Raw genomic sequence first — 12713 nt, forward strand, 5'->3', positions numbered from 1 at the left:
ACTGAGTTGAGTATTTTTTTTCCTCTGGGGCTTATTGGTATTTGGACTTTTTATCCTCATAAAACAATCACTGAATTTATTCAAGGCTGAGTTAGATAGAATGAGGATGAGGTTGAGACCACAACCAGTTGGCCAGAATCTTAGTAAATGGGGGAGCAGGCACAATGGTCTACTCCTCCTAAGTCTTATGTTTCTTCCTGGGGGGAGGGGATGAACTGGAGGGCACCTAGGCTGTCAGTATTGCATCTCCCGGGAGTTTCCGCCACAGAACCTCTACTCGAAACGTTTGCTTGTCTTTTCTCTTTACCGTCATTTACAGACGAGCTTTGTGCTTCAGCATTTTTGCTTGTTGCTGCCATATTTTTCTTCTTCTGACCAAGCCTAAACTGAGCGTATTTCATCGGTACAAAAATGAGCCGATTTCAAAACTACTTCCTCACCTTACTGTGCAGCATGTTAAAATAAATTTTAATTTCATACCTCAGAATTTTCTTCCCACTGTGGCTAGGATATTTCTGCACCTTAATGCTGTTTATCCTCCCCATGAACATGTTCTGTTTTAAAGGATTCCCAGCGTCACCGAGAGATGATAGAAGAAAGATACTCCAAATACAAAGAGATAGTGACTTCCCTGCAGCAGCAGCTGCGAGATTCAACAAGGAAGATTCGAAAATATCAGGTAAGGCAGGATTTGCATTCCATTTATAGTGATATGTCTTTTTGTGTAATTCAGTTCAGGAGCCTTTAATGCAAGGATTTTATTCAAAGAAAAAATGTTCTAACATTGAGTCACCTTCCCAGCTCAGTTGAGGTCAGTACCAAAAATGAAAGAGGAAAATGCTGAGAATTGATAGCAACTTGTGAGGGTATGTAAGAGGAAAAGATAGGTTAATGGTTCAGGTGTCAGAACTGAATCTGGAAACGAATTAGCTCATTTGTAGGATTAAACAAAAATGAAGAGAGTTGGGACGATCAAGAAAACATAAAGGCCCAGATTTTTGTGGCACATGCCTTTAAAAATGGCCTGCAGTGCGCAGATCCAAAAGACCCTCATCCATTTGCTGCAAGGGTCTTAATCATGAAGTTATGAATTGATGGAGTTATGAATTTTTAGGGTAGTTCTAGTGGTTCTCCTGATGGGTAGATAAGGTCTTGTAGAACTGTTTCAAGCCCCAGCCCTTTCAAAAATAAACAACCTGCCTATGCCAGTGAAGGTTGAAAAATCTGGGCTCACTGTTTAGATAACTGTTTGTAGAATTGCATTACCTCAAAGGTTATCATTTTACCGTTATTAACATTTGGCTACTTTCAACCTGTCACTATCTCAGTGGGAGATCCTAAGTTCACAGTTTCATTGCCAGCTGGATGATTTAGATGTCTTGATTGATGGGTTTATGTGGTCTGTTTTTATAAGGAGTGATGAACTTGAGGGTATTTACATGTTTTGAAAGGCCTATCATGAGAGCAAGCATTTTTCTTAAGATAGTGAAGGCTATGATAGATATTTAGAACTTCATCTGAACATGGTTCCTGAGGTCTGCATAAGGTGGATAGTGGGTCAGTTGACATGGAGGGTGTAAGTGCAAAGGGTGTAATTCGGCATAAGTTGGCATGGTGTATATGAGGGACATATTGCGTGTAGGTGCGAAATGAGATGGTATTAAACATATGAGGGACCATTAGAGATATAGGAATGGATGGGCCTGTGGAGTGTGTGGGGGATGTGATGGATGAGGGCTGGAGGACATACTACTTAACGAAGTAGGCATCTAAATGAAGACCTCCTCAATCAGCAATACTTTCTCCTGAGTCTAATGTGATGAGCCACAACATTTCGTGACGGTTGCTACATCTGCCTCAGGAGTGAAAATCTGGGTCTCTTGGAGTGTTTCGAAGGTACAAAAGAGGGAGATAGAAGACTTTGTAAATTAGAAGAAGTATGAATTATTGGATGGGGTAAACAGGGTGAGAGTAAGTGTTAAAGGTTTTAGTGCCTTACAAAGCGAATTGGTTGACAGGCCTGCATGGAATGTCTTCTGAACTAATAGAAGGGAGAAAGAGGTAGACCAAATAATTGCAGCCAGTCAGTCTAATCTCACTGGTAGGCAAATCATGGAAAAATTTCTGAGAGACTGCATTAATAGTCCTTTTATATGGTATGAATTAATTGAGGAAAGTTTGCATGAATTTATTGAGGCTAGGTCATGTTTAAGTGATCTGATTGAATTTTTTGAGGTGTTAACAAGGAGACTGAATAAAAACAGTGCATTTCATGTAGTCTACGTGGACTTTCTCAAGGCTTTTGACAAGGTATCACATGCAGTATGTTCAGAAAAGTAAAACTCCATGTGATTCAAAGCAAAATGGCAAGTTGGATATTCGAGTCGCTATAATCTATAAGGCTACAGATCAAGAGCTGAAAGTGAGTTCAGACTGGATATGATAGAGGCTGGCATGATGACTGCCTTCAGTGTTGTCAATTTCTATGGTTCTATTAACTCTTCAGCAAAGAATTTCATGGTCAACGGAAAAACACTTTATTTTTGTTTCTGGAGAGATGTGGACTTTCATAGGCCAATTCCGATACAGAATTGGCTGATTTACAAGAAGCAGAGTGGTGGTTAATGGATGTTTTTCAGGCTGGTTAATGGTTTGCAGTGGAGTTCCCCCGGGGTCAGTGTGGTATCCTTGCTTTTTCTGATATATAAATTACCTAGACCTTGGAGTACACAGCACAATTCCAAAGTTTACAGACAATACAAAAATTGGAAGCTTATAAACTGTGAGAAGGTGGAATTTCAAAATGGCAAGTTGGTAGATTAAGTGGCAGGTGGAGTTTAATGCAGAGAAATGTGAAGTGATTTGGTTTGATAGGAAAAACATGGAGAGACACTATAACGAGTATGACAAATACAAAGGACCTGGGTGTACATGTGCAGAAGTCCTTGAAGGTGCAGGGCAGGTTGGGAGAGTGGTTAACAAAGCATAAGACTGTGAAGGAATGACATTTTATTTCCAAATCAGCATGGTGATTGGTTGGAAGGGAACTTGCAATTGGTGGTGGTCCCATGTATCTGCTGCCTTTATTTGCAGAGGCGTAGAGTACAAGAACAAGGAGGCAGAAATGGATACTGCAGATGCTGGAAACCAGAGTTTAGATTAGAGTGGTGCTGGAAAAGCACAGCAGGTCAGGCAGCATCCGAGGAGCAGGGAAAACCGACATTTCGGGCAAAAGCCTGAGTCCTGAACAAGGAGTTATGTTAAAGCTGCATAAGACAATAATTTGGCCTGAGCTGAAGTGTTGCATCTAGTTCTGCATGTTGCCCTTTGGAAGGATGTAAAGGCACTGGAAAGTGTACAAAAATGATTGACAAGGATGGTTTTAGGAATGAGGCACCTCAGCTGTAAAGGTTGAGAAATTAGTACTGAATTCCTGAAAAGAAGCAAAGTGCAGTACTATGGATGCTAGAGATTTAAAAACAGAAAGTGCGAGAGGAACATAGTTAACAGAGTTCAGTATTGCTCTGTATCAGAATTTGAAGAGGCTAGAAAATGATAGTTTTTATGCTGTTGCCATCAGGGCAGAAGGGTCAGGTCAAACAGATGATGAGGATGCCCAGAGCAAATGAAAAAGGAAGTGCTAATGAGAATGGAGGAGAGCTATATATGAATAAGAAGTGTTAATAAAAGGCGTTAAACACAGAAAATAGCTCAGCCATATAGAGAGCAAACCTATACAAATAAGCCACTGAAGTGGGGTGGGGTAGGGAGGGGAGCAATGTTCCCTTGAGATCTCCCTTGTTCTGAACAGTACTGCAGAACCTTTATGTTCCTCAGAGAGAGCAGGTAGGACTGGTATTTAATTGCTTTTCCAAATGAAGACATTTCTGTCAGCGTAGCAAAATATCTGCAGTGAGGCTTGAACCTATCCCCTTCTCATTCAGAGTGTTACGGTCAAACCAAGACTGACAAGTAAGTGACGGTGACTCTCTCAGACATTGACCCTCAATTTTCTCCCGTAGTATTGCCATCTGTAATAAATTTGCTTATTCTAGTGATGGTGACGACTTGTTTCACTTCCTTTCGATGAACCTTTGCCTATTTAGCAGTTGACCTGATCCATGCAGTGCCAGGGAATTGAAGTTCCAATGTACGATAATCAGCCTACTTTCTACAGTGTTACTAAGTAAGACAATCACAGTGCCTTTGTTTGTAGGAGAATCTGAATGGTTTAAAATTTTCTGGGCAGATTATCTGCAGAAGCATTCAATTCAAAGCTTTCTGTGCTAAGCAGGAAATAAATCAAGCTTATTCATTATATCTCACTATTTGACCCATGATGGGTCACATGTCACATTGTTTCTTTGACCACTCAGTCACAAGCTGTGTAACAGTCTCTAATAAGAGGGGAAAGTAAACAATATTGTTTTCCAAGTCCAAATACCTAAGCAAACTGGCAACATTTCTGAATAAAACCGACTACCAAAATTGCTTAATACTGCTTCTTAAATTTGGAGGTCAATAAATTACAGCTCCTGACTGAAAAGACTGTTAAGAATTTCTCTCTCTTTCTAGTTTTAGCCTCCATTTCCCAGCCTATCGTATTCGCTTTGAGATAGGGGCATCACCGCCGTAGCCAGCATGATCCCTAATTACCTTTGAGGCAGTATTGGTGAGATACCCTATTTTCTTCTTAAACTGCTGCAGTCTATGCGGTGTAGGTACACCCCCAAAGCTGTGAGGGAGAGAGGTCCAGGATTTTGAGGGAGCAACAGTGAACGAATGATGATACAGTTCCAATTCAGAACTGCGTGTGGCTTGAAAGGGAGTTGGCAGGTGATGAGGGCCCTTTGTCTGCTGTCCCTGCACTTCTAGGTGGCAGTGGTTACACGTTTGGAGGGTGCTGTTGAAGGAACCTTTGCAAATTGCTGTTGTGCATCTGGTGGTGACTGCACATTGCTGCCATTGTGTGTGGATGGTTACAGGCATTTTTTAAGGTGATAGATTGGGGGTCACTCAAGCAGGCTGCTTTATTGTGGATGGCATCCTGCTTCCTGAGAGTGTCGTTGGATCACCGGGTGTATCCGAGAAGTTCTTCTCAGGTTCGGTTAAATGTCGTTAAGAGAAGACTCAACAGTAGCAATTTGCGTAAATATGAACATTTGTTGGGTAACAATAAAAGATGGAAAAGGAAGGAAAAATAAAAGACTGAACTCAGAGAGTAGTAAAGGTATGGAATGCTTTGCCTGCAACGGTAGTAGATTCGCCAAGTTTAAGTACATTTAAGTCGTTATTGGACAGGCAAATGGACGTACATGGAATAGTGTAGGTGGGATGGGCTTCAGATTAGTATGACAGGTTGGCGCAACATCGAGGGCCGAAGGGCCTGTACTGCGCTGTAATGTTCTATGTTCTATGAACTATGAACATCTAATAAAAAATAAAAGGAAGGAAAAGAAAACAATGAGCCTCACACCCTCCAGCACGTTGGGGACTCCTCGATCGACGGATGGTCTGGAGTCTAAGGTTCACAGTTCCGGTCTAAGATGAAGTCCAGTATTAATATCCCCAGTAATAATCCCGGCCAGACAATTGAGAAGTCACCAGTGGGTCTACCATTGGACCTGGACTTCTGGGGCTAGAAAGTCCCGCCCACTGAGCTGCTGGCAAATCAGAGTCCTGTGACTCTTTCACACAGCTGCGGCATCTGGGAGATGGAGATTGGCGCCAGAATGACGCTCATTGGATCATTGCGAGATGGCAAAGGGTGTTTCACATCTTTGGGGATTGTGGGGATCAACTGCAAGGGCAGGAGCCTGACCATCAATGATACCCTCTTATTTTCCCAAATCTATATCCCACAGAGTGTCTTTGAACAAGGAACCCTCGTCAGCAGGCCATAGCAACCCATACAGGTTTGCATGGTGTAGTCCCCACACTGATAAGCCAACCTGTCACTGGGTTAATACCAGGGCTGGTGTGAAGAGGCCCTTCATTGGGAATTATTTTCTCCTTAGGTGCCTCAACTGGCAGTGTATGGGAAGGTGGTCTGTGGATCTACCTGCAGAGGCAGGAAATAGGTGGCTCCCCATTTACTACCATCCCACCTAATTAAATTCCCCTATAGCTCCAATCCTGCCAAGAGAGAGAGTATAAAATACAAACCTCCTCCAACTCCTTTGAATGCAATTACAACCACAGTGGTCACCAACTCAGAACAGAGCAAGGCTGGATGTAGGACCTACTGAGATCGACAGCTCAGTGCTACAGCACAGGAATTTGGAACAGGACTGGGCCATTGGTCCTCCAGGATCTGCTATGCTATTGGATAAGACCATGGCTGATCTGGTTATGGCCTTGACTCTACTTTCAACCCTCCTTGTCAGTCAAGAATCTATCTAACTCAGCCTTGAATATATTCAATGACCCGGCCTCAACTGCTCTCTACGGAAGAGAATTCTGCTGACTAACAACCTCTTGACAGCAAAAAAACACTTCGCATCTCCACCTCTAAAAGAATTGAGGATGTTACCAAAAGAAACCCATTAGTTAGTTGAAAATTCTTACTATTGTAGGCCTGCAGTACCTTTTGTCGACCATTTGTTCTATTCACTGTACCCCTCCTGTGTTCTTGGATCCCTGGTGACATGTTCTATGTGAAGCTTCTTTGATAGCCAATCTCTTCCTATGTGGCTGTATAACTCCAATATTTTTTGAGGGCCCTCAAGAAAGGGGCAGCTTTATATATTTCTTCCAGTGTAATTTTGATTTCTGGGGAGAGGTGTGAGGAGAGATCTTTAGAGAAAAATTGTCAAGGGATTTGGAGATAAAGTAGGTAAAGTAGCCATGGTAGAAAAATAGAGCAGGCTCAAAGAGCTGGATGGCCTACTCCCATTCCTGCTGTTCCTCTGAGTGGGTGTGAGATAATGAAAGTTACTTCATTCTGTGCTCTCTCTGGCCTGTAATTCTTCTGCAAGAATTCAACTCTCCTGCTGCTTGTAACCTATCCAAGGAGGATAAAACTGAATGTGTGTGGATTGAGACACTGAATAGATGTAGACACATGTACACAATAGATTCATCAGTGGGTAGATGAAAAGTGGATTTTTTTTATAGAATGAAGAAAAATGGTTTCCTTCTCCAGCATTGTGGAAAAACAGTGGCAAACTGGTTTCATTCTCTTTGCATATATCTTATGTGAGAGAGACTTGATTTAGGTCACAATACAGGTCAATTCGTTAGAGTATGTTAGTTACCATGGGAACCTGTAACGTATAAAATAGCAACCATTATCTGAGCATTTTTATACTAAATGTCACTGTTGCAAGCACAAATCTCCTAAATTTTAGTTACTGTGCCATCGTACTGTATGTGTTATTACACAATGCTAAATACTTGTATCATATAAAGTTATCTTCCACACTGGAATATCTTTGGTGAAAGCGTTTATGTTATCAGCTGCTTTTAAATTGTACTTTAATAGCCATGCGTTGTGGCTATGGTGGGATAGTAGTTATCATGTGTGACTAATAATCCAGTTCAAATCCCATTACTGCAAATGAGAATTCTATTCTTTTTAAAGTTCTGGAAATAGGAAAACAAAATCTTGTATTGGTAAAAGTACAGTTGTCAGAACGCAAAAACAAAACTGGCTTACTGACCTCCTTTAGGGAAAGAGACCTTGTCTTGTTTGGTCTTTGTGACTCCAGGCCCACCCCAATATCGTCGCACCTTGGGCTTCCTCTGAGGTGACCTAGCAAGCCACTAAATTACTGCTGCAAAGCATGCCAACATCAGAGGTTCAAGATGAAGAACTGCCACCAGCTCCTCGGGGAAACTGGAAACAGGTTATAAATATTAACCTCAAAAGGTCCTGATGAAAGAGAAGTTGACTACTTTGTGTTTCTTAAACTGATTTTGTTTTTAATAACCCTCCCTGATAATCAGGAAGAAGAGTCTGACACTATCTTAAGGAGGGAGAGGTTGGAAAGTCTTCCTGTTGCACTATACAATCAAAACGATTCCCCTCCTAGCTGTTCCACTCCAAAAACAGGCTGTGAGTATACGCAGGGTTCTCTCAACCCACACCCTAATGTGTCAAGTGCAGCATTATGATAAAAGTGGGATCTTGGTAATGGTCAGTGTTTCTGTAATGATTAATATCTCTAATTACAAAGTTGCTGACAAGAATCTCATGAGTGTTTAAGACTGGTTTTCTTCAGTGATAGCCATTGTGCCAATCCTAACACAACATTTGCAAAAGCATTTCTGCTCTGTCGGGAGCAGATTACTTTTACAGAAATCTCAGTGAGGTACCAATGGGCATGTTTCCATTGTTTCTGCACACAACTGTTTGAAGAAGAGTCACAAGTCCCAAGTATACTACGTGTATACACACACACACACGCACACACATGCACACACACATGCCCACACATTTAAGTCTATAGGGTGAATTTGCATTTGCAGAATTGTATTTGCAGGTACATTCTATTTTGCTCAAAAAGCACACAATCGACAGGCAGTCAATGCAGGCCGTCAATCCACGTGACATTTTATAAATTCCTACTTTGGAAATAGAACCAGTCTGACTCAAGATTAGAATACAGACAGACTAACCTCACACGTTTTAACTCATTGTCTGAGCTGAGATGTCACCTTCTTTTATAAAACCCTAAGTTACCTCAGGATTGTGTCTTGAAAGAAGTTCTGGAATTTATATATTAATAAATCGAAGCCTGCAACCCATTCTAAAAGATGAAAGACTTAACAACAATCTAGGTTTGTTCAATATATCGTATCAGTTGCATGACACAATGATCTTGTGCTATAAATTCTGTGTCTTATGATCCCGTCTCATTACCTACCTGATGAAGGAGCAGCACTCTGAAAGCTCGTGCTTCCAATTAAACCTGTTGGACTATAACCTGGTGTTGTGTGATCTTTAATTTCGTCCACCCCAGTCCAACACCGGCAGTTCCTCATCATGGTGGCACGGTGGCACAGTGGTTAGCACTGCTGCCTCACAGCGCCAGGGAACCGGGTTCAATCCCTGCATCGGGCAACTGTCTATGTGGAGTTTGCACATTCTCCCTGTGTCTGCATGGGTTTCCTCCGGGTGCTCTGGTTTCCTCCCACAGTCCAAAGATGTGCAGGTTAGGTGAAATGGTCATGCTAAATTGCCCATAGTGTTAGATGAAGGGGTAAATATGGGGGAATGGCTCTGGGTGGGTTGCTTTTCGGAGGGTCGGTGTGGACTTGTTGGGCCGAAGGGCCTGTTTCCACACTAAGTAATCTAAACGAGAGAAAGTGTGTGTTTTTTATCCAAATAACCACTCTTTGGTCATATTGCTATACAGTTATGCACATCTTGAAGGGTACATGGGTGTTTCCTGACTCTTTGCTACACTGAGTAGGCACATTCAGGATAACCAAGACACCCTTCCCCTCCAAAATACAGCTCAAAAAAAAACATTATTGAGTGGAGGGTGAAGGATGTCAGTGTCATTAACTTCTTTCTGCAGGAATATCACTTAGCTTGTTGTAATTCTCTTTCCTTGCAGCACCAGATGACAGCAGCAGACGCAGAAATCTGCCTTTCAGAAAGGAAGATGCAAGCCAAGGACAAGAGCTCAGCAGGGCAGCTAATGGAAGAAAGTCTCCTGCAGAAAAAGACAAGTATTAGACCGTAAAGTCCGAGTCTGTGTGTTTTTCCAGCAGCTTTAATGGATGTCAGCTTACCTTGTATCAAGCAGGGTGGCTGAGAGCATTTACTGAAATGTGTTCCCATCCATTATATACGAGACAGCAGCAGGCAGTCCGAGTGCCTTTAAAAACAGTCTTTTCAATTTATTTTCTTTGTATTTACCAACACCAGAAGTGTGTGCTGAAATTAATATTGGAAAGAGTACAACTTATTAGGGATTATTACTGATGGGCAATAATTGCTGTCTTAGCCAGCAACACCCACATCCCATGAACGAATATATTTTTTTTTGAAAATGTAAAACCCTACATTTGCATTGGTTCCATCCGATGCAGTTCATGGAGGAGGGTGTTAGCTTGGTAATGGCCAGAGGTTCTTGGTTTCAGATATTCAAGGAAGCTTTAAAAATGATCCCTCAGAGCAATTTAAAAGCAGAGGTAATGTGTGAGAAGGGTCTGTTCTTCAACATTAGATCTGTCTCATTGAAGATAACATAAGGAGCTGCAGTGAAGTTCTAGGCTGGAAGAACAGAATGACGCCCTTGTCTCTCTCTGTATCTGCTCTTTTTTGTGAGGGAGGCCATTATTTTGACAACTTCCCTTAATGAAGCTGCAATTTGGGGCATCTGTCAATCCTGTGATGAAGAGGTGCCCTCCACTCATCTGCTGTTATCCTATTCTCTTTCAGGCATTCAGCTTTACTGAAACGCAGACAATTCTAAAACCCTTAAGTAAATGAAAGTTTTGCTCAGTTATGTCCCAGGCATAAACAAATTGGAGATGGGGCAGAACCACAACTGACTGGAAGAGTATCAGCCATTTCCAAATGCTCCACTCTTGTTCATTTGTCAGAAACCCACAGAGGAAGTTTTTTGTTAGAGTTCTAATTTTAAAAAGACAGAAATTGCTGGAAAATCTCAGCAAGTCTGGCAGTACCCGTGGAGAGAAATTAGAATTAACGTTCCTTGTTCTGAGCAAGGGTCATGGGACCCAAAACATTAACACTGATTTCTCTCCACAGATGCTGCCAGACCTGCTGAGATTTTCCAGCAATTTCTGTTTTTGTTTCAGCTGTCTAGCACCTGCATTTCTTTTGGGGTTTTTTTCTCTCTAAAAATATTGGCTTTGCAATTCATTGAGGTAACACCTCACAAGTTTACTTCTGTCCTTTCTTTCGGACCCTCCAAACCTGAAAGGGTTTGGTTGCTATTTTTGAAACAAAAATGAATGTTGTGGTGGGAGCAGATGGGCATACTATGAGCCTGATTTTCATAGTCTCATGGAGACAGCCTTGGAAGTGCGTGGGGCCTCGAAATGGGGAGAAAGCTGCATTGGGACAGCTCCCTCAGGGAGCTGACTCTGGTCCTATACTACTGCACATGTGACAATAGCCATGCTGTGCTGTAGCTCAATAATGCTCACCCCTCCTCCTCCCTTCTTTTCAGAGATTATCCATAAAGTTCAAAAGTAAGAAAAGTTGCAGTGAAACTTTATTTAAAAACTGCTTCAGCAACCAACTAACGCATCCAATTCTAGCTACCATGCTTTAGGAAGGATTTGACAGTGTGGGAGAGGGTGGAGAAGAGATTTACAAGAATTGTTACAAAGATGAGGGACTTCATTTGGAGGAGCTGGGGCTGTAGTCCTGGAAGGTTGAGGGGTTCTTTGATAGATGTGTTCCAAATCATATGAGATCTGGACAGAAAGTAGGTGGAGAGAAACTGTTTGTGTTAGTAGAAGTTGGCTAAAGAATGAAAGGTTATATGAAGAAAAGACATTTTTACACAATGGGAGGTTAGATCTGGAGTGCATGCTGAGACTACAAGCTCAGTGGAGGCAGCTTCCCTGCTATGGGCTGCTGTTGGAGCAGGTAAGCAGGCAAGGCCACACTCTCAGACCAAGCTGATACTTGTGGAAGAGTTTGCCTTACGCTCTGATATACAGGATTACCTCTGGGCCTCTTGATTTGTGTCTCTGCATCTCTGAGGGCACATTCAGGAAGATTGGACTATTGGGTGTTGCAGTGGAAAGTTGGGTTCAGACTCCATGTGGACCTGATGTCGGGTTGAAAAGCCTGCAGTCAAACTCAGACCCTTATTTAGCTTTGCGTTGTCTAGTAAGATTAGGCAGGTGAGGGTCTGTGAAAGTTGCCTATATTAGGTGCATGAAATTCAGTATGGTCTTTAGCAGAGGTAAGATCTTGTTCCTTCTCCTTCTCCTGTAATCTTCCTATTTGGTTCAACAAAGTGCTGTAAGTGCTAGCTTTGACCTTGCCAACTTATACCATCCAGACACAGCCCTCATGGATGAGGTCCAGCCATTCTGCACATTGTTCTGAATTGTAGAAAGGTCAGGCATTTATGTCTTCAGGCCTTATTAACCTGTTAGTTGATCCTCTCATCGGTCATCAGGTGGGACCTTATTTCCGACGGTCCATGGAGAAACGTTGCTCTGCTTCAGACTGATGGCCAAAAATCATGGCAGCTATCGTCAATTTCAGAAGATGATGATCTTGCAGTTCATAGAATGCCAAAGTCATTATGTGTACAAGATCCCATACATCTCAGAAGTTGTATTTCTTGTATCCATTTAGGTTGATTTAACTGCGTCGAAGACCATCTGTCACACTGCACTGAGTGTAAAGAGTCGGTTGAGTCTCATGCGGTTCTTCAGAAACCTTGCACTTAAATGCCCCACTGGGGAAACATACTAAAAACTGCAGAAATTGTGAGGCGGGGAGAAAGTGTTCAACTGCTGCGTGCACCAAATGTCTGAAGAAATTTGAAGAGAATCAAGTTAAAAGTCGCACAACATCAGGTTATAGTCCAACAGGATGAAGGAGCAGCACTCCGAAAGCTAGTGCTTCCAATTAAACCTTTTGGACTATAACCTGGTGTTGTGTGATTTTTAACTTTGTACACCCCAGTCCAACCACCGGCATCTCCAAATCATGAGGAGAACAAGTTTGAATGAAGCAGCATTGTTCACAACCCTGATATTAAGAAACA

The 12713-nt window shown here is 42.1% G+C and overlaps 1 protein-coding gene across 3 annotated transcripts in view; it reads left to right on the forward strand.

The window, feature by feature from the left end:
* LOC122553367 (centrosomal protein of 128 kDa) overlaps positions 1 to 10639 on the forward strand; it is a 407594-nt gene extending 396955 nt beyond the window's left edge. For all 3 annotated transcript variants that reach the window (XM_043696980.1, XM_043696981.1, XM_043696985.1), the window contains exons 21-23: positions 566 to 679; positions 7948 to 8056; positions 9564 to 10639. In XM_043696980.1, the coding sequence (XP_043552915.1) occupies positions 566 to 679; positions 7948 to 8056; positions 9564 to 9685 (345 nt within the window). In that variant the 3' untranslated portion in view covers positions 9686 to 10639. The remainder of the gene's footprint in view (positions 1 to 565; positions 680 to 7947; positions 8057 to 9563) is intronic.
* The last annotated feature ends 2074 nt before the right edge of the window (positions 10640 to 12713 follow it).

The sequence above is a fragment of the Chiloscyllium plagiosum genome, chromosome 10, assembly GCF_004010195.1.
Source record: "Chiloscyllium plagiosum isolate BGI_BamShark_2017 chromosome 10, ASM401019v2, whole genome shotgun sequence".
In the NCBI taxonomy this organism is placed as follows: Eukaryota; Metazoa; Chordata; class Chondrichthyes; order Orectolobiformes; family Hemiscylliidae; genus Chiloscyllium; species Chiloscyllium plagiosum.